General features: G+C 46.6%; 1 protein-coding gene across 7 annotated transcripts in view; it reads left to right on the forward strand.

Annotated features, from left to right (window-relative positions):
* Positions 1-5980: 5980 nt before the first annotated feature.
* TTC13 (tetratricopeptide repeat domain 13) overlaps positions 5981-23373 on the forward strand; it is a 41270-nt gene continuing 23877 nt past the window's right edge. For 3 of the 7 annotated variants that reach the window (XM_005856365.2, XM_014535849.1, XM_014535852.1), the window contains exons 1-6: positions 5995-6185; positions 9324-9399; positions 11883-11953; positions 18392-18457; positions 19510-19602; positions 22313-22429. In XM_005856365.2, coding sequence (XP_005856427.1) covers positions 6072-6185; positions 9324-9399; positions 11883-11953; positions 18392-18457; positions 19510-19602; positions 22313-22429 — 537 coding nt within the window. In that variant the 5' untranslated portion in view covers positions 5995-6071. Of the gene's footprint in view, positions 6186-9323; positions 9400-11882; positions 11954-18391; positions 18458-19509; positions 19603-22312; positions 22430-23373 lie in introns of all 7 variants that reach the window. The other 4 variants (XM_005856366.2, XM_005856367.2, XM_005856364.2 and 1 more) reach the window with 4 other exon arrangements.

The raw sequence follows: 23373 nt of genomic DNA on the forward strand, positions 1-23373 counted from the left end.
AGGGGGACGAGGCCGGTTCCGGGACCAGGGATGCCTGGGCCGCGTTAGGCCTGGAAATCGGGTGTCCCGACTCCCCGGGCTGTTGCTCGTATTAAACAGCCTCTGCCATCCGATCCCTGGAAGGAAAGAGGGGAACCGCACAGCGAGCCCGTCTTATCTGCTTGTCGGCATCTGGCTTCCGGTTGTTGCGGGTTGACCTGTGATCTGTCAGGTGTCGCCCCGAAGGTGAAAAGGGCCCCGCGGGCCCCGAGTCGGCGTGAGAGTCGGAGCTGGAGCTGCGCGCGCACCGGGGACCCGGGGAGCCGGGGCAGCCCATTCATTGCGCCGGGGCGCGCTTGGCCTCCGGGGAATGGGCCCCGAGAGATGCCGCCGGGGCAGGATGTAGTCCGAGTGCAGGTTTTGTGCAGGTTTTGTGTCCAAGTTCTGTAGCGGATGCTTTCACCTTGCAGCCGCCTCCCTCCCTTCCCTGCCCCATTCCCTGCAGTGAGTCGCCTTAAGGCTCACTTTTCAAAGGTCTGTGTCCACCTCCCTCCCGTGGGCCTCCGGGGAATGGGCCCCGAGAGATGCCGCCGGGGCAGGATGTAGTCCGAGTGCAGGTTTTGTGCAGGTTTTGTGTCCAAGTTCTGTAGCGGATGCTTTCACCTTGCAGCCGCCTCCCTCCCTTCCCTGCCCCATTCCCTGCAGTGAGTCGCCTTAAGGCTCACTTTTCAAAGGTCTGTGTCCACCTCCCTCCCGTGGCTTTTACGGCCTGAGAGCGCTGTTCTTGGGCATTCTGTACCTGGAAGACAATAGTATTTTTCTTTTTTCTTTTTGGTTGAGATGAGATGTCAAGATTAGCACACACCGGTTTCCCTTTAGCACAGCCTGACTTCCTGGAGGAAGTCAGGGGTATGTGACTTGCTTATTGTGAAGCCACAGACTTTGGCTAGTAAACAGCAGCGCATAGCAGGGCCAGCCTGGCCGAGTGGGGGAAAAAGGAATGGGTTTTATACTTTGTCGCTCTCTGGGAATCCGAACAAGCGAATGGCCTTGTCTTTGCAAAATTGTCTCCCCTCTAAGGGGAAGACACTGTTACCTGATTACAGGGTTTTCTCTTCTTCTTCTTCTTCTTCTTCTTCTTCTTCTTCTTCGCAAGGGTGTGGCGAGGGAAATGAGGGAAGTGAGAAACCGCTAACCTATCTGAGCGCTTGCGGTATGCCCGTGTGTTGTCAGAGCTCGGGTGGGTCAGCCTCTTCTCTTAGTCGATGGGAACACCGGTGACCGCCGCACTGAATGGTAGTTCCTGTCTCATAGGAAACCCAGGCACAGTGAGATCACCCCCTTCCTGCGGCCCCACAGCTGCCAGAGGAGGAGCCCAGGTGGTGAGACCCCGGATAAGTGTTTGTAGGTAGCAACACACGTCTGTAGTATTTACTAGCAAACAGTATATATCATGTAAATCCTCATTCCCCTTCCCGCCTATAGTATAGCTGGGTGATGCTCACTGGCTAGAGGAGACCCAGATGCTAGGCAATGGAAGCTACAAATGGATTTATATTATGCAATCAATTGATATTATGAAATGAATGGATATTATTGATCCAGGTGGCGCATTTTATCCTGTAGCATCAGGCTTATGCCGGTATGCACCTCCCCCCCAATAAAGATAGATGTGGGTTTTCTTTTTTTAATATATTTTTTATTGATTTCAGAAAGGAAAAGACAGGGGGAGAGAGAGAGAGAGAAACATCCATGATGAGAGAGAATCATGGACCAGCTGCCTCCTGCAAGCCGCACACTGGGGATTGAGCCCACAACCCGGGCATGTGCCCTGACTGGGAGTTGAACCGTGCCCTCCTGGTCCATAGGTCAACGCTCAACTACTGAGCCACGCTGGCCGGGCAGATGTGAGTTTTCCTAAACTGGCATGTAGAGGAATCATCCTGGCCATCCCTCCATTCCCTCACGAGTAGGCACCATTGTCTAAGGTTCTCTGCTTGGGAGGAGGCACACTGCCCCGGGAGGCTTGGAGCAGAACTTATTTCAATGTTTCACTTTTCTTCGTCTCTCCCCCAGACAGTACTTCTTTTCTTAGCTTGGAATTTTAAACTTGCTGTTGCAGATGAGCAGCTCGAGTCCCAGCAGCTGCTGACAGGTGCTAAAGGGCCTTTGCCACTGATGACGTCAGATAGTTCCCAGAATCCCCTGTTGGTGCTACGGGGGCTCCCGCTGGTTCCGTGGCTTCCCTGGCTGCAGTATGTGACCATGTGGTGGAGACGCTGGGATGTCTCATTTCTCCCTCCTTCTCCTGGACAAGCAGGTGGATGGATGCTGGGCCCTTTGAAACCATCGACAGCCGCTCTCTGTCCTAAGAAGAAAAGGTGTGGGAACCAATTCCGGATTTACAGTGAACTCTGTCACGGCCCGAGGGGCTCATGTTCTGTATCCAGAACCCCCATAGGATCCACATCAGGGTCTAGAACGACTCCCGTCTTCAGCATCAGACAGACCTGCCCTCGCCAGCTAGCATTCAGCTCTGATCCTGACCAAGTCCATAAGACAAAGATGGCTAGTGCAGCCCTAGCTGGTTTGGCTCGGTGGATAGAGCGTGGGCCTGCGGACTGGAGGGCCCCAGGTTCAATTCCGGTCAAGGACACATGCCCGGGTTGCGGGCTCGATCCCCAGTGGGAGGGGAGGCAGTCAATCAATGATTCGCTCTCATCATTGATGTTTCTATCTCTCTCTCCCTCTCTGAAATCATCAATAAAATATATTTAAAAAAGAATAAAAAAAGAGGTGGCCAGTACAGATGGTAACTTCCTTAACTCAGGGACCAGTCGTTTAAATAAATGAAATCGGTCTGATCGCCCACAGCACTTCAGTCTGCAGTGCCTTGGAGGTGATAAGGAATCAGTGGACGGGAGCTTTTATAATGAGAGCTATTTCCTTTCTTGTTCTGGCTATGAGGAAGTTAACCACATTTTGGCAACTGCAGTAACCCTTACTATTAGTATATTTGCTCAATCCTTTTTTTTTTTTCTCCTTGATCCTGATTTTGTGTGTTTGTTGACATATATAATTTTGTGACAAGTATCTTCAGATTTTTAAAAATACATTTTTATTTCAGAGAGGAAGGAAAAAAGGAAGAGAGAGATAGAAACATCAATGATGAGAGAGACTCTTCGATCAGTTGCCTTCTGCATGCCTCCTACTGGGGATCGTGCCCACAACCTGGGCGCGTGCCCTGAGAAGGAATCAAACCGTGACCTCTGGGTTCATAGGTCGACACTCAACCACTGAGCCACACTGGCCGGGCCTGCCTGCAGCTTTGGCCTTCAGTGCTCTCTCCTTGCGCCTGGGATATCACGTCCCCTTGTCTTCCATCAGCACGCGCCTGGCTGTAGCAGCCCCCATCTTGAAAAAAGCAAGCAGCAGTGACAGGACCAGGGTCTTTCCAGCCACGGCCTCATCTCTGCAAAATTCCTCAAAGGAGATGTTCACTGCTCTGCCTCCCCGTGTCCAGGGCTCTCTCGAACCTGCCCCAGTCAGCTCTGTTGGGGAGGAACATGTCTCCTCTACCCTTCCAGGTTCTTCTGAAATCGACATGAAACAGATCAACAGGAGAAAAACAAAAATGTAATTTTGTCTGTAAGGGGGGCTCCGCAAGGACTGAAGCCCACAGGCGGTCAGTCGGGCAATGGAGGCTTAGCTGCCACCCTGAGCTGAGAAGAAAGGGGCCGGGGGCCAGGACTTCAGAGGTAAAGAGAGCTGGCCACAGGGAGACGGGAAGATCAAATGTGTGGTAAACGTTGGCCGTTCCGTGCAGAGACCCAGGGACGCGGACGGGACTTTGGACCAGCAGGTCTTGTCAGTTTCTCTCCCAGTTGAGGACACTCGGCTCCCAGTCTGTCACTCTTTCTAGTAATGACTCTCTCCCGGCCGCTACAGGCCCTCCATCTAAACCAGGGGTGGGCAAACTTTTTGACTCGAGGGCCACAATGGGTTCTTAAACTGGACCGGAGGGCTGGAACAAAAGCATGGATGGAGTGTTTGTGTGAACTAATATAAATTCAAAGTAAACATCATTACAAAAAAGGGTACGGTCTTTTTTTTTTTAGTTTTATTCATTTCAAAAGGGCCGGATCCTTGCCCACGGCTGCTCTAGAGTGATGCTTTCTTAATGCAAATAACTCACCTGCATTGGCTTTAAGGTCTTCAGGTGTGACCATGACAACAAATCGGATTGCACGTTCATTTCGAAACATCTCGTAGGACCACCGACGGATAGACCGCATGCATTTCACTGCTGCAATGCCATTGTTGGCAATAAGAACCTGGGAGAGTTAGGGGATGGGAATTGGAGAGAAAAATAGAAAAAGCAAGCAATGATGGAGAGAAAGAGGTGAGACAATTTTTGTAAATCTATCTTATTTTGAAAAGGCAGATTTTCTATAGGAATTTGTATTCCTGGTCTAGGTAGTTAAGAACTAGCTCCCACATGACCAAGGGATATTTTAAAATGTTAGCTAAGGAAATACTTCAATATGTGCCTGACTCAACCTTATTCCTTTCTAGCTTCCTTCTTTTAAAAATCCTCACCCAAGGATATGCTTTTTTTTTAAATTGATTTTTAGAGAGAGAGGATGGCTAGGGAGAGAAACATCGATGTGACAGAAAAACATCAATCAGTTGCCGCCTGTATGCACCCTGACTGGGGATTGACAACCCCACAACATGGGCATGTGCCCTGATGAGGAATTGAACTGGTGACCCTTCAGTGCACAGGATGAAACTCAACCAACTGAGCCGCCTGGTCAATGCATAACTTCATTTCTCTCTCTCTTTTTTTTTAAACCCTCACCTGAGTAAATGAGTATGAATATTAAAAAGACCTTGATGTAATTACATGTCGACGATAGTTAGTCACTGAGTGAATGGAGATGTTACTAGAGCTGTTGAGAGTTCAATAATGTGGGCACAGAAAATACTCAGCTCCAGCCAGTGAAGAAGACAGCAGATGTATGGGGTGCTTATCTCTGCCTGGACCCCCCCCACCTCCCCTTCACCTGTGAAATTCTTAACTTCCCTCTCCCTTCATTGGTTCGTGGCACAGGCTCCAGGAAGTCCCGCCTCCACTGCTTGGCCAGAGTGGGGCCATGGAGGTTCTCCCATGTTGTAATATGGTAGCGGTACTTCATTCCTTTCCAAGGCTTAATACTGTTCTTGTCTGAGTTCCTGTTTTCAGTTCTTTGGGGCGTATACCGAGGAGTTGAATGATGGGATCATGTGCACATCCTGCGTTTAACTTTTTGCGGAACCACCAAGCCGTTTCCCACAGCGGCCACACGGTTCCCATCCCCATCAGCCATGCACAAGGGTTCTAGTTTCTCTGATCCTTGCCAACACTTGAGATTGTCCATTTCAAAAAAAAAAACCGATGGCCATCCTAGCGGGTGTGAAGTGGTCCCTCGTGATTTGGTTTGCATTCCCTGATGAATGATGACGTAGAGCATCCTTTCATGAATGCAGTGTCCATTTCTACATATTCTTTGGAAATTTGCCTATTCAAGACCTTTGCCCATTTTTTTTCTTTTAAGTTGGGTTGCCCTTTGCTTGTTGAATTTTAGGAGTTATTTGTGTGTTGTGAGATTAGACCCTTCATGCATAGCTTGGAACGTTAGGTCCCCCGGCCTGGCTTTGTTCTCCTTTTTGTGATTTTTTTTTTTAATCTGTGGTAAATGCTGCAGGTGGGAGAGGGCAGTGAAAGGGCCTTAGCGACTAAACTGATTCCATGTTTGCGGTCGGACTAGCGTTGGACTAGTACTGGTTTGCCCTGTTGGCCTTGGATAAGTTCTAACGTGCCAGAACCGCGTCTCGGCGTCTGGGAAGTCTAGCTGGCTTTGGTCCTTTACAGGATGGCCGTGAGGACAGCCACGAAGGGGTTTGCACGGTACTGGACACTCTAACGCATGCACACAGCTGTCAAGTGGACTAGACACCTGTCCTTACTTTGGTTTTGAGGATCCTTAACATTCCAGTTCCCAGCTGAGCCCCTAAGAGCCCTGCATTTAAGGCGCGGAGAGTAACAAGACATGCTTGCTTGCTTTTCAGAGTCCTCCTTCCTGAACTTCCACGACTCGGACTGCGAGCCCCGGGGATCGCTGCCCTGCGACTCTCTGCTCTCCCTCAACACGGAGAAGATCCTGGTACGCATCCTCCGCTCACGCCCTCTGTGTGTGATGCTCATGCCCGAAGGTGCAGGTCCCTGCTTATCGACCAGGAGTTGAGCCCAGTGGGCCTGTGGGCATAAAATGAAGATCGTGCATCTGTATTGGGTCATGTTGAGTTATTATGACTTAGGAATTGGATGGCCGGTCACTTGGGACCTAGGTCATGTCACTGTGAAGTCCTCAGGAATGAAAGGGCATCAGGAACCTTATTTCTAGGAGCCTCGTGTGTTTGAAAGTAGAATCTAATTTCATTTTCCCAGCCTTCGGCTGTGTGGGGATCTTATATGTCTGTACTTTTAATTTTTGTTTCTTTTTTTTTAAATCCTTATTGTTGAAAGTATTATGTATATCTCCCTTTTTCCCCAGTGACCTCCTCCAGCCCCAGGCCTTCACCACCTGTCTCTGTGTCACATATGGGTTATGCATATGTGCATACAAGGTCTTTGGTTGATTATCTCTCCCCCGCCTTCCCTCTGAGCTGTATCTGTATTTTTTATCAGCCCAGCTAAGTGCGCAGGAGAGCTCTCCACTCGGGTGAGCGCACGGCACTGGCACCGTCCGTCTGTGTCCGTCTGTCTGTCCACGTTAGCATGTGCTCCTCGGCCCCTCTGCCTCAAGGTGTGGGGGCTCTGCTTGCTGTTCACACTTAGTTCCATGAAGCCGAGTTCCTCTTCCGGTGCCCAAGGTTCCCATCTTTTTTCTCCAGGCCTTTCCCTTCAACATCCACTTGGATACTGCTTTTTCCTCTTGTCGAAAGTTCCACTTTAGGACACGCTTTCTTTCCCAAACAGATCTTTGCCTTTTCCTGTGAGAACTACTGACAATAGGAAGGAGTTGCAAACCAGAGGACGATGAACTGATTTGGCCTCACTTGGTGCCTAGCAGCCAAACTGATACCTGGACGCTTGATTTAGATTTGTCCAAGACCAGACTGGGCTATCTCAAGGTAGTGAGTGGGCCATGGAGGCCGACGGTGACCAGAGATTGGATAAGCCCCATCTTGGACAGACGATTAGGTGCTTAGAGAATGACGAAACTTCTGGTTGATAGTGATTCAGATGCTTTCTACTAGCTGGCTTTCCAGTTTGAGATGGCCCTATGAGTTGTGTCCTTATAAGAAGAGGAAATTTGTGCCCAGCCAGTGTGGCTCAGTGGTTGAGCATCGACCTATGAACCAGGAAGTCACAGTTCGATTCCAGGTCAGGGCACATGCCTGGGTTTTGGGCTCGATCCCCAGTAGGGGGTGTGCAGGAAGCAGCCGATCAATGATTTTCTCTCATCATGGATGTTTCTATCTCTCTATCCCTCTCCCTTCCTCTCTGAAATCAATAAAATTTTATTAAAAAAAAAAAAAGAAATGAATTTGTCCCTACTCTACCCCTGTCCACTTCTGTTACAGACTTTATTTTAATGTAATAAACAGTTTTAAGTCAGGAATGCTCTTCAGTCTACTCTTGATGTTGCTCGGCAAGTGATTTCTTCTCTTCATGGGACTTCATTTCTGCTCTCCCCCACATCCTTTTTGCACAAAGCTTGACAAATGGCAGCCTCGCACCGAATGCCAGATGAAATTAATAAGGCTTCTTCAGTATTCAGAGAATTATTTATAGCCTCCTTTTCTCGGCTCGAAGCAATTTATTAAGCAGGAAAATCTTTTGCATCTGTGTGTTGTCCTCAGTCATCTGACAAAGAGGAGGGGCTCGCGCCCGGTCAGCCCCGGATGTGCGCACCGTGCTGTGCTTCTGTCCCGTGTTGTTAAATGTGCTGTTTCCTCACGAAGCCTGCCGTGGTCGCCAGGGGCGGGAGCTCCCAGCTCAAGGAGAGAGCTGGCTGAGCTGCTCTCTCGTCATCAAGGTTCTGCTGGAGGAAATAAAGTGTAGAACGTCCCCTCCTGGTCGAATTCGAGAATTGACTTCTGAGCTGCGGTGCCCTCTGACCTGTGTCTTTTTACTCGTGTCTTAACCAGAGGTCGCTCATTCTTGATCTGTTTTCTGGGCAAACCAAATACCGCCCTGTATCTGAACATCCCCTTGGATTTGGAGGGTCTCGGGTGCCCGTGGACATACCTCGTTACTCTGTTTGAGCAGGAAGCTCATCGCGGGGATGAATCCCAGTCATTGGCTAAGCAGCATGTACATTAGAAGAGTCTCCCACGTGAAATTATTTGGCTGGAATCTATGGAATATGGGGTTAAAAAAAAAAAAAGAATTGAAATAATGGGGATGTCTCCAGGTTCCAATCCTAGAGTTTTGCCAAAAGCCACAGGTCGTCTTAGCTTTTCCTGTCTGTGGGTGTGTGTACCAGGTTTAATCATGTCTTAGGTGAATCCGGTAGGAAGCTGTCATGTTAATGTGAACCCTGTAGGCTTAGTGTGTCACAGTTTAGCGTCGACAGCCATTCCTGGGGAAGTAGCAGCTCTTTATCAGACACGATTTGTCTCCCACACTCGGTGGAGTCCTCATTCTGTGGGCTGGACCGATGCTGCTTATGAAATCATCCCACTTACAAGCTCACTTATATCATCTGTTTTCCCCCGGCCCCACTTTTGTTTTGAGTCCTGCCAGATGTGCGCGTGTCCGCGTGGATTCCGCGTGGGCCATTCTCCTGCCTTACGGGGAGGGTCATGTTCATCACTTGGCTATGCTTTATTCAACGGATTGTCTTGTTTCTTGGTCAGATTTTGTTGGTCCTTCTACGGTGCCATCTCCGTACAACGTGTAGCTCTTATTTCTAAACTGTGTCAGGGTTTAAAAGCAATGTCCTGTTATCAAGACCCACTGAAGAACTGGTCACTAGAATGTGGTGTTTGCAACACAGCTGAGGTCATTAAATGGTCCCTGGAGACGCAGAGGGAGCGTTGAGGCCGCCAGCGAGATGAATCCCTTCGGAGGGGAAAGGTCTGGCTGTTGGACATGGAACCACCAGCAATCGGGGGAGGAAGCACATGAGTTACACCCAGATAGTGCCCTTGATGTACACAATCGATGTGACAGAGGGACAATTTATTGCTTCTCCTATAAATTCAGTGTAGCTTTACTTTTCCAACGGTAGGTTTTTATTATGTTTTCATCTCTGATAAGCTAACGTGTGTGTCTGTCTGTTTTTTTATTTCAGAGCCAGGCCAAGTCTATCGCAGAACAGAAGAGATTTCCGTTTGCTACTGACAACGACAGCACAAACGAGGAGTTAGGTGAGACTTCCGTCGGGGGTGCTGCTGTGGTTTTCCCCTCGAATCTGTGATTACGCGCAGAGCCGGTAGGCAGGATGGAGAGGTAGAGAGAGCACGGAGACCGACAGAGACGGGCTCTGCTGCTGCGAGTGGTCTGGTCTTGTGCGAGTCCATGCGTCGTGGCATAAAAGAAAGAGCTTGGACGGAATGATCGGGAAGGACTGTTCCAGCCCGTGCTTCCACGGAAATTAATAATTAAGGGAATGAGTTCCTAGGAACTGTTACTCATTAAAAGGTTGTGTGTAGTCATCAAGTATGAACAGTGTAGAAGTGAAAGCAGAAGGGAACCACGCCTACTCCCGCCTTCTGTGTAATAAAAAGGGTAGGTGTGGGTTCACTCGCTCGTGGGGACAGTCATCACCACGGGCTGAGAACGTGGGTGGAGGAAGTTGAGGTTATTCAGTTTGGCAAGTGGGTCGCGCAGTTGGCTTGTCCAGGGCGTGTTTAAAACAGGCGGGCTGGCCCGTGTGTGGTAGGCTTTTGGGTGTGTCTTCTCATTGCCTGGTCAGCTCACCCTTGAAGGAGTGGAAATAGTTCGAGAGATACAGGACTGAACCGGGCAGTGGGGCAGACCTCACAGGAGCATGTGACTGCTCTGGGCACCTATACAACAATTTCCTACCTAATCCTATATAATAAAGAGCTACTATGCTAATTAGACCAGACGGTGGAATAACCTCCCAGAATGACCTTCTGGAATGACCTTCCAGAACGACCAGTGGGCAGGGCCACAAGGCAGCTGGGGCTGCAAGGGCCAAGCCCCTTGCATGAATTTCGTGCACCGGGCCTCTAGTTTACACATGACCATCAAATGCTTTCTGCGGCCATGCACATTGTATGTGAGGACTGAGCACTTCTTGTCTTGCCTCCTTTCCTCTGGGGGTGCCGATGATTGAGAGTCACTTACTTTGAAAGTATTAATCATTTTTTGGTGCTATTTTTGGAGCAGCCTTTGACAAGGAATGACCCTTTAAGGCCCAGATTTGGTCTTTTCCGAAGTCCTCATCGAGGAATTGAAACCATTCTTGTATTCCAGGCCAGTGCCCAGCAGCTCCGCTGCAGCTTGGTGTATTTCCCAGGAAGGTGTTGGTTTGCAGGGGGTCCCGGAGCCGAGCTGGGCAGCCTGGTTCCTGCGTCTCATTCACTGAACGTTGTCTTTGGACAGTTTGTTTAACGACTTTACGCTTGTCTGCAAGTAGGGATGATAGTCATACCCGCCTCATTGCAGTTAAGGAGTCAATACATTAGCGTGTGTCAGTGCTCAGGACTGGGCCTTGCACGTGTTAAGAAGACAGTACATGTCACTGTTATTACTGTTTGTTGCTTTTCCCTCTGATATGACTGGCCCTCACCAAAGACGTCTTTGGTTATCTTGTTACCCGATAGGACTATCTGAATAGCATCCACTGTTCTGCTGGATACAAGTTTGACCTTAATGTGTCTTTTCAAAGACGTTAGTATAAAAACAGTCCTTTGTTTTTTGTTTTTGTTTTGGAGAATGCCCTCCAAAGCTCTTGTATTATTATGATGCTCAATGTTTTGGAACTTTGCTTTTCTCAAGTTAGTTATAAAGATGATTTAAATCTCTTTCTGCATTTAAGCGTTTTACTACTTTTTAACTGTCAGGAAATTTAAGCTCTACTGATAGTAAAAGTTTTAGTTGCCCATCTTCTTAAACACCTATGACATCTTAGAATTAGAGTTGCAGTACAGCTTTTTTTTTTTTGCAAAGAAATATAGTATTATATTGAATGAGGAATATTTTTTTCAGGTGTATTTGGGGATGTGCAGAGTTTGGGCAAGTATTATAGATGGAAATATAATATATAATATTAAAATTTACCTAAACAATTTGATTAAAACTATGCATTCTTCACTAGTGTAAATCTTGAGTAGTGTTTTGACTATATTTTGAATAGGAGTGGTAGAAAAAAGACTATCATTTCATTGCAATCATGTGAATTATTTACAGTTAAGTATTATGTTAATATAGGTTAATTTGAGCCTCTGTTTTTGTTCTCATTAGGTAATTGGTAGTAAATTTAGCACCCCCAGGAATCAAAATTTGTGATGTTCTTTGGGTATTTCTCATGACTTTCACAGTAAAATCACATGTTATGTGGATATTATTCAGGCTCATTACTAGTTCTTTTGAGATATAGATAGGAAGGCTCATAAAGGTTATTTGGTATTTGAAAGTGAGTGATGGACTTGGAAAAAGATAATTACTTCTTGTAGGCAGATGTTTTATAGATGGCTTTAATAATTTAAATCCAGATAAAACTAGGAGACTGATTAGCAAGTGCAGAGTGGTAGAGGAATTCGATTACATCTTATTAACGTCTAGGATTTCTTTAACTGCTTCTAGTCCTTGGAGCTGCCTTTTAAGATTCAGTAAAGAACTTTCCTTCTGTCCTTTAATGTTTTTGTATTTCTTTTCACAGCTATTGCTTATGTGTTGATTGGCAGTGGTCTCTATGATGAAGCAATAAGACATTTCTCAACAATGCTTCAGGTAATTTTTCTTCTTAATTATGTAATTTCAAGTTCATAGTCATGACAAAAATATGGACTTACGCATCGTTGAAGTGTTGCAATAAACCATCTATTTTAGGGTTATGTACAAAAGCCCAGGAAATCAGCCCTGACTGGGAGCACTTCCTGGGTGCAGGCCTCGTCCTGGGTCTCGTTCCATCCGCAGCGTTGCTGTAAATGAGGAAAGCGAGGCCCGCCCTCGGGTGGCAGGTGGGCTTCAAATGCAGGTTTAAAAAGACAGTCATTAGCTCAGTTCACTTTCCTCCCTACCGTGGCATCTCCCACGGGTGTGGGCACTGGTGCTTCTTGGAATCCAGATGTTTGCTTTCTATGCAGGAATTGCTCTCAGTGGTTAAGTCCCACTCGTGGATTTGTTTCTCACTTTTAATTATGAGACTCCTCCGTGGGATTATGGGGCCTTGGATGATGGATAACAACGCTAAAATCTGGTTAAGGCAAAATGCTTAATACATAGTTGCAAAGGGACCCTTCATGGAGCCTAACGTGGTTGGCCTCATATGTCCCGTCATCATGTAACCGTATTTCTGTAGCTGCGTCACCATTACTGATGGCTGACATAGAGTACAGTGAAGAACACGTGGACTTTAGAGTTAGATACTCAGGTCCCAATCCACTTAGCTGCTCACTAGCAAGTTACTTATCCTCCTAGATTATGGGGATATAACTACCTCCAAAAATATTAGTTAGTCCTAAATGCAATATCCTACAAAGTACTTCGGATCCAGTACTTGGCACTCAGTAAATGCTCAGTAAATTTTAACTGCTCACAGCACCATTCCGGCATATTTCTCTGTGCTGATACAGTAAGGGCCAATCGCTAGTTTACAATCCCGCACGTAGACTTAATTTTAAGAAAATAATTTTGAAATTTTTTGCTGTGCATGTGTTTTCTCTTTTTTAAACATGGGTTTAGTTATGTTGATAACCCTATCTTTGCTCTCAAAAAAATTGATGGTATATTTTTTAGTTATTACTTTAAAGTCCCCAAGGAGCTGTGTGTTTGGGTGGACATATGGAATAATATTCTTCAGTAGAGTTTACAGTACAAAGGATAGAGTGTAAATAGTTTTTAAAGCACCTTTCTGTTTAACATTGCAATATTTAAAAAGGTAAGCTGGCCCTTGTACACAGCGAACACTTGGGCCTGGATTGAAAGGGAGGTTTTGATACATTTATAGGCACAAATGTCAATTAACCTATGGTGATCAACAGCAGAAAACAGTATGAGCTCGCAGATATATTATCAATTTATTCAACTCTTTGAAAATATTATTACCATTGTAGTTGAAGGAAATATAGCAATGTTAAAGAAAAAAATTTTAAAGAAAAATTCCAGTTTTGCCACTCTACCATTAAAGTTTTTTATTGATGATCTTTTCAAAATAGGTATTTGTGTTTTGTAATCTGATTATATGTACTGTTTGTATTACGTTTTCATTTAGTTTTATAAGTAAATGTTTTTCAGTATTTCTCTACAATCTTACTTTAATGGCCCTATGACATGTCTTTGTATTGTCCATTTATTGCTGCAAACCGTTTCTCTTCTAATTGTGTTCAGAAAGTAAATCTCTCTTTGTGCTGAGAAAAGATATTAATATATTGAAATGTAATAGAGCATTTTCATCAGTCTCTGAGATAATGGATTGCTTTGGTCTGGGAAGTCTTTTTTTTTTTTTAACATTTTTATTGATTTCAGAGAGAAAGGGGGAGAGAGAGAGAGATAGAAGCATCAATGATGAGGGAGAATTATTGATCAGCTGCCTCCTGCACTCCCCACATTGGGCCTGCAACCTGAGCATGTGCCCTGACCGGGAATCGAACCCTGACCTCCTGGTTCATAAGTCGACACCCAACCACTGAGCCACTCCGGCCGGGCAGTCTGGGAAGTTTTTCTTTGTGAATGTGTGGGTGATAAGGTTGGACTGGTTTTCTGGTGATTCAGGCAACTGATGGGGCAGGAGTGGGATTAAGGGGCAGCGCTACGTTCAGATACTGTCCCCAACAGAAGAAAGAGCTGGGCAGCCATTGGTGACATTTTTCTATGGAGGGGGAGTCACTTGGGCGCTGCTGCTGCTGCTGCTGCTGCTGCTTTTCTCTCTTCTTCTTCTTCTTTTTTAAAATAATATATTTTTATTGATTTCAGAGAGGAAGGGAGAGGGAGAGAGAGATAGAAACATCAATGATAAGAGAGAATCATGGATCAGCTGCCTCCTGCACGCCCCGCACTGGGGATCGAGCCCGCAACCCCGGGCATGTGTCCTGACCGGGAATCGAACCGTGACCTCCTGGTTCATAGTTGGATGCTCAACCACTGAGCCACACTGACTGGGTGATTTCTCTCTTCTTATCCCTCGTTTTGGTGCCTCTTAGGTTTTCCACATCTTGACGTGTGTGGAAAATCATATTTGCAAGGCACACTGGAGTAACCTGAGGCCAACTTAAATTTCAGATAGAGCATGGTGACGTTTGTCCCGTGTCTTTAGATTATATGACTATAACAAACACAAAATACAAGGACTTGATATCAAATGCTGAAGTTCTTTTTACTATTTTATTAAGAAACTCTTTCCTGCTTTTCTGGATACAACTTTTCCATATTAAGCTTTATGTTTGAAAGTGAGAGTTTTTTGTTGAGTTCTTCAAATTCTTGATAGCCAGTCTCGTCAAGAAACTGTACAAGTCGGTGGTAGCAGAGGTGCAAAGAACAGTTACTGCTTCATTTCTCACCATGACTCAGAGTTTTATAAAGCAGTCTTTTTAAATAATATTTTAGGAGTATGATCACTCTTTAAACCTGACTGCTCTTCTTTTTCAATCATTGGCCAAGGCAGTGGTACTGTTGCTTGCGGCAGTGAAATTGATTTTTATCCCAACAACACCCTTCCGTATTCAGTCCTCAGAACAGTGGTGCTGCGTCTCTCCCAGCGTGCACCCGTGCCTTCCCCTCGCCGCGTTAGGATCATTTTATGAGGCAGTTAGTTGGCTTTTTCGATTGATTGTGTGACCTCGAGCTCATCCGCTTATGATCTGATTCTGGTGGAAGTGACTCTGGTATGATCTTTAATAAACATCCTTTATGTAAATAGTGTGTGTGTCTACAGCTTAGCCCAAACGTAGTCCTCCATACATTGCTCTGTGGTGACTTTTTTGGATTTGTCTGTCTTCCATCAATGACTTTTGAGTTTTAATTTAAAAAGCCAGCCTTGTGGTGGAAGAATAAATCTTTTTAAAATTTAAAGTCACTATGTAAATAATACGATGAGGATAGTGAATTGAACTAGACCTTTATTTTTGAGACATCTAAGTGGACATCATCCCAATAAAGTAACTACCTTATTATACCAGGATTTTTCATTTGCATGAAGTAAATAATATTAAGAGGTAGAAATATTCGTTCTCTGAAAACCCGGGTGGGTGGGTGGGTGGGTGGGTGGTGCTTGCAGATGCAGGGAGCTGGGGGAGCCTTGTGTCTGGGAGCTGTCCGTAGTGCTGACTTCCAGAGCGAGCATGTGAGCGGGCTGAACAGAAGGCAGGAAAGTGATTGGTATTTTCTGCAGAGGCATTTAGATGTGATTTCTTTCTTTTTCAAGTTACCAGTTGCCACCCTTTCATAGGGCCTGAAATTAACTGGCACACCAGGCAGCACTTTTTAGAAAATGCACTTTCTATTAGACTAGAAAATACCAGATCACACTGCAGATGGAATATATGCAGTATACATGTGTGTATATATGTATGTTATGTACATATACATGTGTGTACTGGGTTGCAATGTAAAGTTATTTCTCACTAAAGTTATTTCTCTAAGTCATTAGAGTAGAAATATGAATGTTGCTGTTGTAGGTGTTGGGAGCCAGAGAATACTCCCAGCCAGGGGAGTGGCATGGTCAGACTGTAGTGCTCGATAGGTAGCTCTTAGACCAGGCCTGCAGGGGGCAGAGGTAGGAAGGTGGTGAGGCATTGCAGCGGCCTGGGTGAGGGGGAAGGCTTCCGTGGCCAGTCGGGGGCCGATGGGTCGGGAAGGAGACACAGGAGATACTCAGGAGTGAAACTTCTAGAATTGCCTGCGTCGCCGTGTGGGGCGGGGAGGTGGGGGACTCCCAGGGTGGCTGGCCTTGGCCACAGGGTGTACGGGGATGACCGTCCTGCCAGGAGAATAAGTATCTATTTAAATTCACTTCTTTCTGCTTCACCTGATGATCGTCAGTTTTAGGAGAAAGACTTGGAGAGTGGCATTTTGAGACGTTACAGAGCTGAGTGGGTTTTCCTCTCACTGGAGAATGTGGTCACAGGGGACCAGCTCTGCGGGCTCACTGCCCGCCCCTCTGGCAGGCAAGGTTCCCTGACGGTGCCCTCTGGGGCCCGCTGGCAGGGGTGACTGCTCAGGGGACCCCGGAGGCTGTCTGACCTCCGTGCCTCCACGATTCCTTTCCCCGCTGCCCCTCCCCCGCCAGACTGCTTGCTCTGCCGTAAGCCAGGAGGGGGGTTGAGTGTTTCCCGTGTCACCTCTGGGTGGCAGGTGATGAGGGCCCTTTCTTTTTTGTGCTTTTCTTTATTTCCTAAATTTTCTGTCACTGATACTAAACGTTTTATTTACTATTTAAATAAGATGTTTATTCGTAATATAATTTTCTATTATTTTCTACAATACATAGTACTTAACGTTTTTTCTGTTTATCGATGCACACGTGTTTGTTTTAAACAATTGAAAGGAATACAGCAGGGCGTTACGTAGAAGGAGAGCATCTCTAGTAATCCCACCCCCAGGGAAAATCAGTTACCTGCACAATCATACGTCAGCTCCACTGACAGGAAGTAGCTGCCGCTCCTCTGTGGTTCTCTGTAGCTTGTCCTCTTTTTCCTTTTAGCGAGTAGCATGGACAGCCTTTGATGCCAGCTGCCTCTGAGTGACAGATCACAAACCCAGAACCACACGGGGCGCAGGGAGGCGCCTGACATGAGCGCAGTGCCTTGATGTGAGACGGAGCCGTGGGTGGGCTTGGGGAGACAGACGAATCCACACCTTCATCTGAAGAGGCAGCCAGCCAGTCCTTAGCTCTAGTCATTTTTTCGTCACGTGGGCTATCTTTGTTGAATCTTTTAGTTTTCCAAGAGAAGCTAGAAATCTGTCATTGTTTCCCTGCAGTTTTCCAGTTTCCCATACGGCGTGAGGCCGGTCGGGTGGAGCCAGCACCCCACCCGTTAGCCACTGGGTGTAGATGGACCTCATATTGTCTGAAGCAGCCTTTTCCTTTTCCAGTGCATGGCCTCTTCTCCTTTATTCTTTCTCTTTGCTCACAGCGAGGTGAGGTGTCCTTTCTGCAGGGCTGGCCGGCACCCCCTCAGGTCGGAACTGAGCCATAGGTTAGGCTCTAAAGTGGCCTGTCTGGTGCGATTCTATTAAATTCTTTAGCAGAGTTGAGGGTTCCACCCAGGATCGTAGCCCTCTTCCTTCTTTTTTTTTTTTAAAATATATTTTATTGATTTTTTTACAGCCAGGAAGGAAGAGGGCTAGAGAGAGTCAGAAACATCGATCAGCCGCCTCCTGCACACTCCCTACTGGGTATGTGCCCCCAACCAAGGTACATGCCCTTGACCGGAATCGAACCTGGGACCCTTGAGTCCGCAGGCCGACGCCCTATCCACTGAGCCAAACCGGTTAGGGCCCTCTTCCTTCTTAAAGCCTGGGGCGGATTCAGAGATGAGGTCAAAATGGCAGCGGCCGCATGGACTCGGGAGGCATCTCCCTCAGCATGGGGGGCAGCTCCTGCCCCTGCTGTGCGGGGGCTCGATGGCCGGGCAGTCGCTCTGCCTCTGGGCCTGAGTGGCGCTTCATTCGGCCCATCTGAGAGCAGGTTGCAGAACGGTCTGACCACTGAGTGTAAAGGACCCTGTGTCCCCAACCGCCCGTGGAGCCCACTGGTGCCCTGTTCCTCACCGTGCTGGCTCCGAGGGTCGGCCCTTTCCCGGTGGTTTCATGATTGTAGGACAGGAGGCAACCCAGGAAGGGCATCACCCAGTTGTCGACTCCCTGAGCCTGTTTTCTGTAAGACTTGCTTGCTGATGCTGCCAGCCATGGAGTGGTCGAGAGAGTCACCTACATTCTAAATAAGATGCCCGTGAAAGAGACCAGCACAGGGCTCAGTATTGTTGGTTCTCATTATTTTAGGTTTTTTGTTTGGTTTTGTTTTTTAATGCAAAACTCTTACTGCGTGTCCTCATCCCCATGGGCTTAAGGACACAGGTTTCCCTGCTTGGGGACTGCGTATTGACCTACGTGTGGTAGCACAGAGCTGTCACTTGGGGCGTTAACGTGCTTTAAGCAGAAACTGACTTTGTTTTGTTTTGTTTTGTTTTGTTTCTAGTTTTTGACGTGTTTCTGTTTTGGTCTGACTAGGAGGAGCCTGATCTGGTTAGTGCCATTTATGGCCGAGGGATAGCCTATGGAAAGAAGGGCCTACATGTGAGTATGGAATAGTCGCGCTTGCGTAGTGCCGACACGACCTGCCTCGGACCAGGGTGGATGGAGCGCTCCCTGTTGGTGGAGCTCTGGTGGGACGTGCAGAGGGCCACTCAGGTCACAGGGAGAAGGTGGCAGGAGAGGACTGACTCAAGACCAGGTGGCCGGGAGGTGGTGAACTGGGAATGTCTACCCAGGTCTGCGGAGGTCAATTTTGCCATATTGTCTACTCTTAAAGGGACAGTCTTAGCCAGCCTACACTTTATTTTGTAGTGAACTGGACGTAGACCAAGAGAAGCAGGAGACCGTAGCTGGTTCCTAAGACACACTCATGGTGCAAGCAGGGCCTGGGCATCAGCAGCGCAGTAGGACTCGGAATTGGAGCTCCTTTCTTAGTTATGTTTTTTTTTTAACATATATATATATCATTGATTTCAGAGAGGAAGGGAGAGATAGAAACATCAATGATGAGAGAGAATCATTGATCGGCTGCCTCCTGCATTCGCCCCCCTCCCCACCCCCCGCTGGGGACCGAGCCTACAACCTGGGCATGTGCCCTGACCGGGAATTGAGCCATGACCTCCTGGTTCATAGGTCGACGCACAACCACTGAGCCACACTGGCTGGGCAATGTGCCGATTTTAGAGAGAACTTACCTGGACTTCCTGTTGTGTAGGACGCTTAGGGGTTTGACTGACACGGACTTGGCCCCTTCTGTTCCCACAATGCCGCTGGTCAGCGGTGTCCTCTGCCTGCTGGTGTCCACATGCTCATCCCTTGAAATGTATTGATTCGGGGTTTTACTGGGTGAAGTTTAGAAACTGTTCCACCACCTGTGGAACCTGTGATAGGAGCCAGGGCCAGCGTGCTGTTGATGGGTAGGTAGACTTGAGTGAGTTGACTAATGGTACTTTAACTTGTTTAACTTACAGATGCTAAGTTGGTATTTATTTCTAAATAAGTAGTTCTGTCGTTACTAAGTTATTATTGCAGAAATCTGTTGCGCCCGGTCTTGAGTAACAGTGCATCTCATACTGAGCTGATGCCTTTTCAAGGACATTAAGAACGCTGAGCTCGCTCTGTTCGAACTGAGCCGAGTCATTGCCCTGGAACCAGACCGCCCAGAGGTATTTGAGCAGCGAGCAGAAGTGAGTGTGGCTTTCTTTTCCCTCTGCCCTTCCCAGATTAGTTCAGTCTCAATTTTTTTTTCTATTATTTCATCACTTGTCAATTTTAAAGCCCCCTTTTGCTGCTATGTTTTCCTCCTACGTGCTTAATGCTTTCAAACATGGTTGAAGTTACTAGGAAACTGTGGGCCCATGATACTCCTGATTTAGCATATAATAGTAATATTGAGTATTAAAACATGATACTCCTGATTTAACATATAATCGTAATATTTTGTATTTACGACAAGTACTACTGTCAGTGTTCACTGAAAAGTATATTATTGTATATGTGACATATCTTAGCAAAATGTAATATGACGGTGTGGTCAAAATGAAACGTGTAGCCTTTCGAAGCATGTGTGTGTGCGCGTGTGTGCACGTGTTTATCTGTAACTCCTATGAGACACACCTGCCCACGTGGAGACACGGCTCAGGTAAGGGTGCCTGTCACCAGACCTTGGAGGACGCTAGTGGAGCAGGAGGTCACATAAGGCGGGACTCCAGGTAATCGCGAGAGCTGACCTGAGGGTGCTTCCTCAGGAGCCGGACGGGGTGGCCTCGGCCCCCGAGTTCTGCGCGAGGTTGGCAAGGGGAGGGCTGGTGCCGGCTTCGCAGAGGCCTCGCCCTCACGGGGAGGAGATTTGAGATGCATCAGACCCACGTCCTGGGGAACACGGCGGAGGCGGGGTGCAGAGCAGAGAAAGGGATGTGTGCGAAGGCACTCACTTTAAATGCTTTTTAATGAAATGTATTTGTTTTACTGTTTTCATACGATAATAGTGAATATCCACGTTTCCTGTTGTGTTTATTTTACTGCACACTTAGCCATGTGGAATGCTTAGGGATTATGTTAATGTATTTAACTGGAATAAAACTTCACTTTAGTCATCTGATCAGGTGGGATGTCGTAGTTGAACTAAAGGAAAAAATTACTTCTTTTTCCTCTTTGGGGAGAGAAAACTTAGCAAGGAAGCACTAAGCATTTTATATATTTTTAAATATGTTTTTATTAAGAGAGGAAGGGAGAGGGAGAGAGAGAAACATCAATGATGAGAGAGAATCATTGATGGGCTGCCTCCTGCACTCCCTCCTGCACAACCTGGGCATGTGCCCTGACTGGTTCATAGGTTAATGCTCAACCACTGACCCACACTGGCCATATTTTAGTAATTTACAACTATTTGTGATGATTTTGTTCATTATAGTCTCTTAAATTAGAGTTCCGTTTCTTAAAGGGAATTTTATGTTTTATTGGGGATTTAGCTTTAAGAAGAAAATTCTTTCTCAAACAATGATATTATGATTCATTATCTCTGGTCCATGTTGGATTGTAATCCTGAGGTTCTTTCTTTCTCTACTTTGGTGAGTGCGTGGTGGTGAAAACGTTATGGATAAAGCATGACTTTAATTTCTAAGTTTACTTAGGAAAAAAAAGAGTTATCTAGAAGGTTTAAAAATGTTGCATATCTAATAAAAAGCTAATTATGTATCCCAAAATGACATTGGTAATTAGAAAAGTAATTTTCAGCTATCGCCCTTTTCCAGGGTTATTGGGCAATGATGTCACTACATGGCGATTTTTTCAAGCTAAATTATAGCATACCACTTACATATATGTCAAAAATTACCTTAGGAGAACAGTTTTACTTTCTGAAATAGTCTATATTCAATGAACATAATGCAGCATTTTTAGTTACTCGGGTGATTATTCTGCCTATTGATTATGGTTCTGTACCGAGGGGTCAATAAACTAGGTAGGGATGTTTTTCCTTCCAAACAGAAGCCCCGCCCACTCTGCCTTTGGGATTCTCAGGCCTACACTTTGTTCCTTCCTCTTCCTGAGCCGGCATTCCTGCCACCGGCTATGTGCCCACCTGAATCCTCCCTTTTGCTGGTTGGCAGCTTCTGCAGAATAGGAAGCCAGTTAGTAAAACTTGATCAAAATGACCTGTATTATCAGGAGAAAACCAATCCTAACCCAAGAATGTTTGCTGAGGAGAAAGTGCTTGAGCTTGAGGCGTGCACACGGACACCCATTTGGGGTTTCCTCACGTCTTCTTGGTGTACCTTTGCCTTCTGCACTATCTCCTGTGGCGTCCTGTGGCCTGGACACACTGGTTGCTGGGTCAGAAGAGCTCTCCAGACGGGCTTGCCGATGTGTCTCTCTCTGCGTCTCGGATCATGACTGTAGAGCTAAGCATGAACACACCAGGGCTTACAGAACACCCGAAACCTTAGAAATAGTCATTCAACACTTACTACCTCTGAGGACGTAGCCAAAGGTCATGGAAGGCTCTCTTTGGGCCCAACCGTTTCTCTGTCTTAATGGTTCCCAGTTTTCTTTCAGATTGATTTTGACCCCACATTTGGGTCTGAAAGAGTAACTAGAGGTTAAGGGAAAAATGTTCACATTTCAAGAATAGCAACATTGGTGCTAACCCAGAGTGTGGAACAACCCCAAGGCCGTGGCTGCCGTCCCCGCTCGTTAGCCTTCCCCTGGGCGGACAGAGGCGAGGCCTCTCAGCTGCTGACCTTGAACCCCACTGCCCAGTGCATGGGGTCAAGGATTCAAGTCCGCGGAGGGAGTAATGCTGAGAGTGGAGTGTGCTGAAGTGTCACTGAAAACATCAGCAGTTTTAGGGTTGCTCACTGGGAGTTTTCTCTCCTGACCACCTTTTTGGGTTTGTAGATTCTGTCCCCTCTGGGACGAATTAGTGAAGCGGTGAACGATCTGACGAAGGCCATTCAGCTGCAGCCCTCCGCCCGCCTGTACCGACACCGGGGGACCCTGTACTTCATATCAGAGGTGAGTCGTTTCTGCCCGGAAACACTCCCTTGTGCGATGATAAACACCGAGTTCACCTTTCCTTCTGCTTCCGGAAGATTTGGGTTTGGTGCCGCATAGTAATATGTTGGTGATACAAGACCGTTTGTTATAAGAGCATTTATTTTTATTTTTTCGCTGAAATAGAACCCGTAGCGAAATATCAAGTACCAAGAACACATTTTCTTGCTTGAACTGTCAGTAGGAACTAATTCTGGCCGGGGCGAAGGGGGTTGGGGGGAGAAAGAGAGAGAAACAGAAGAGAAATTTGGTTCCTGGATTACACTTCAGCCTCTCTTGCGGTTGCCAGCGTAGGGAAGCAGGTGGGCCTGCTGTCAGTGTGATTATTCAACTTAGAGGTACAATCTGAATTCCTCTGGGTATCAACCCAGGAACCATGAGCTGAGCTAATGTGGCTCCCCAGGCCGCAGGTTGCTTCTGTGGGTGACCCAGGTCTAGCAGGCTTGTCTTTTATCATCACAGTGGCATTTCTGATGGCCCCAGTTATCTTTTCTGGGTTTATGTAATTTTTATAAAAATTTTTAATGCCAAAAACAGATATTTTTTAAATCTCAGCATAGTACATGTGAAGGTCGATTTATAGCATAATTGTTTTAGAAGTATTTAATACAATAACCTGTGAGTACCAGAAAATAATTTTTAAAGTTCCTCTAACAGGTTATGACTTTAATATTACTTAAAATAGTAATATTCGCCGAAACCGGTTTGGCTCAGTGGATAGAGCGTCGGCCTGCGGACTGAAAGGTCCCAGGTTCGATTCCGGTCAAGGGCATGTACCTGGGTTGCGGGCACATCCCCAGTAGGAGATGTGCAGGAGGCAGCTGATCGATATTTCTCTCTCATCGATGTTTCTAACTCTCTATCCCTCTCCCTTCCTCTCTGTAAAAAATCAATAAAATATATTT

Source organism: Myotis brandtii, unplaced genomic scaffold, assembly GCF_000412655.1.
Source record: "Myotis brandtii unplaced genomic scaffold, ASM41265v1 scaffold1026, whole genome shotgun sequence".
In the NCBI taxonomy this organism is placed as follows: Eukaryota; Metazoa; Chordata; class Mammalia; order Chiroptera; family Vespertilionidae; genus Myotis; species Myotis brandtii.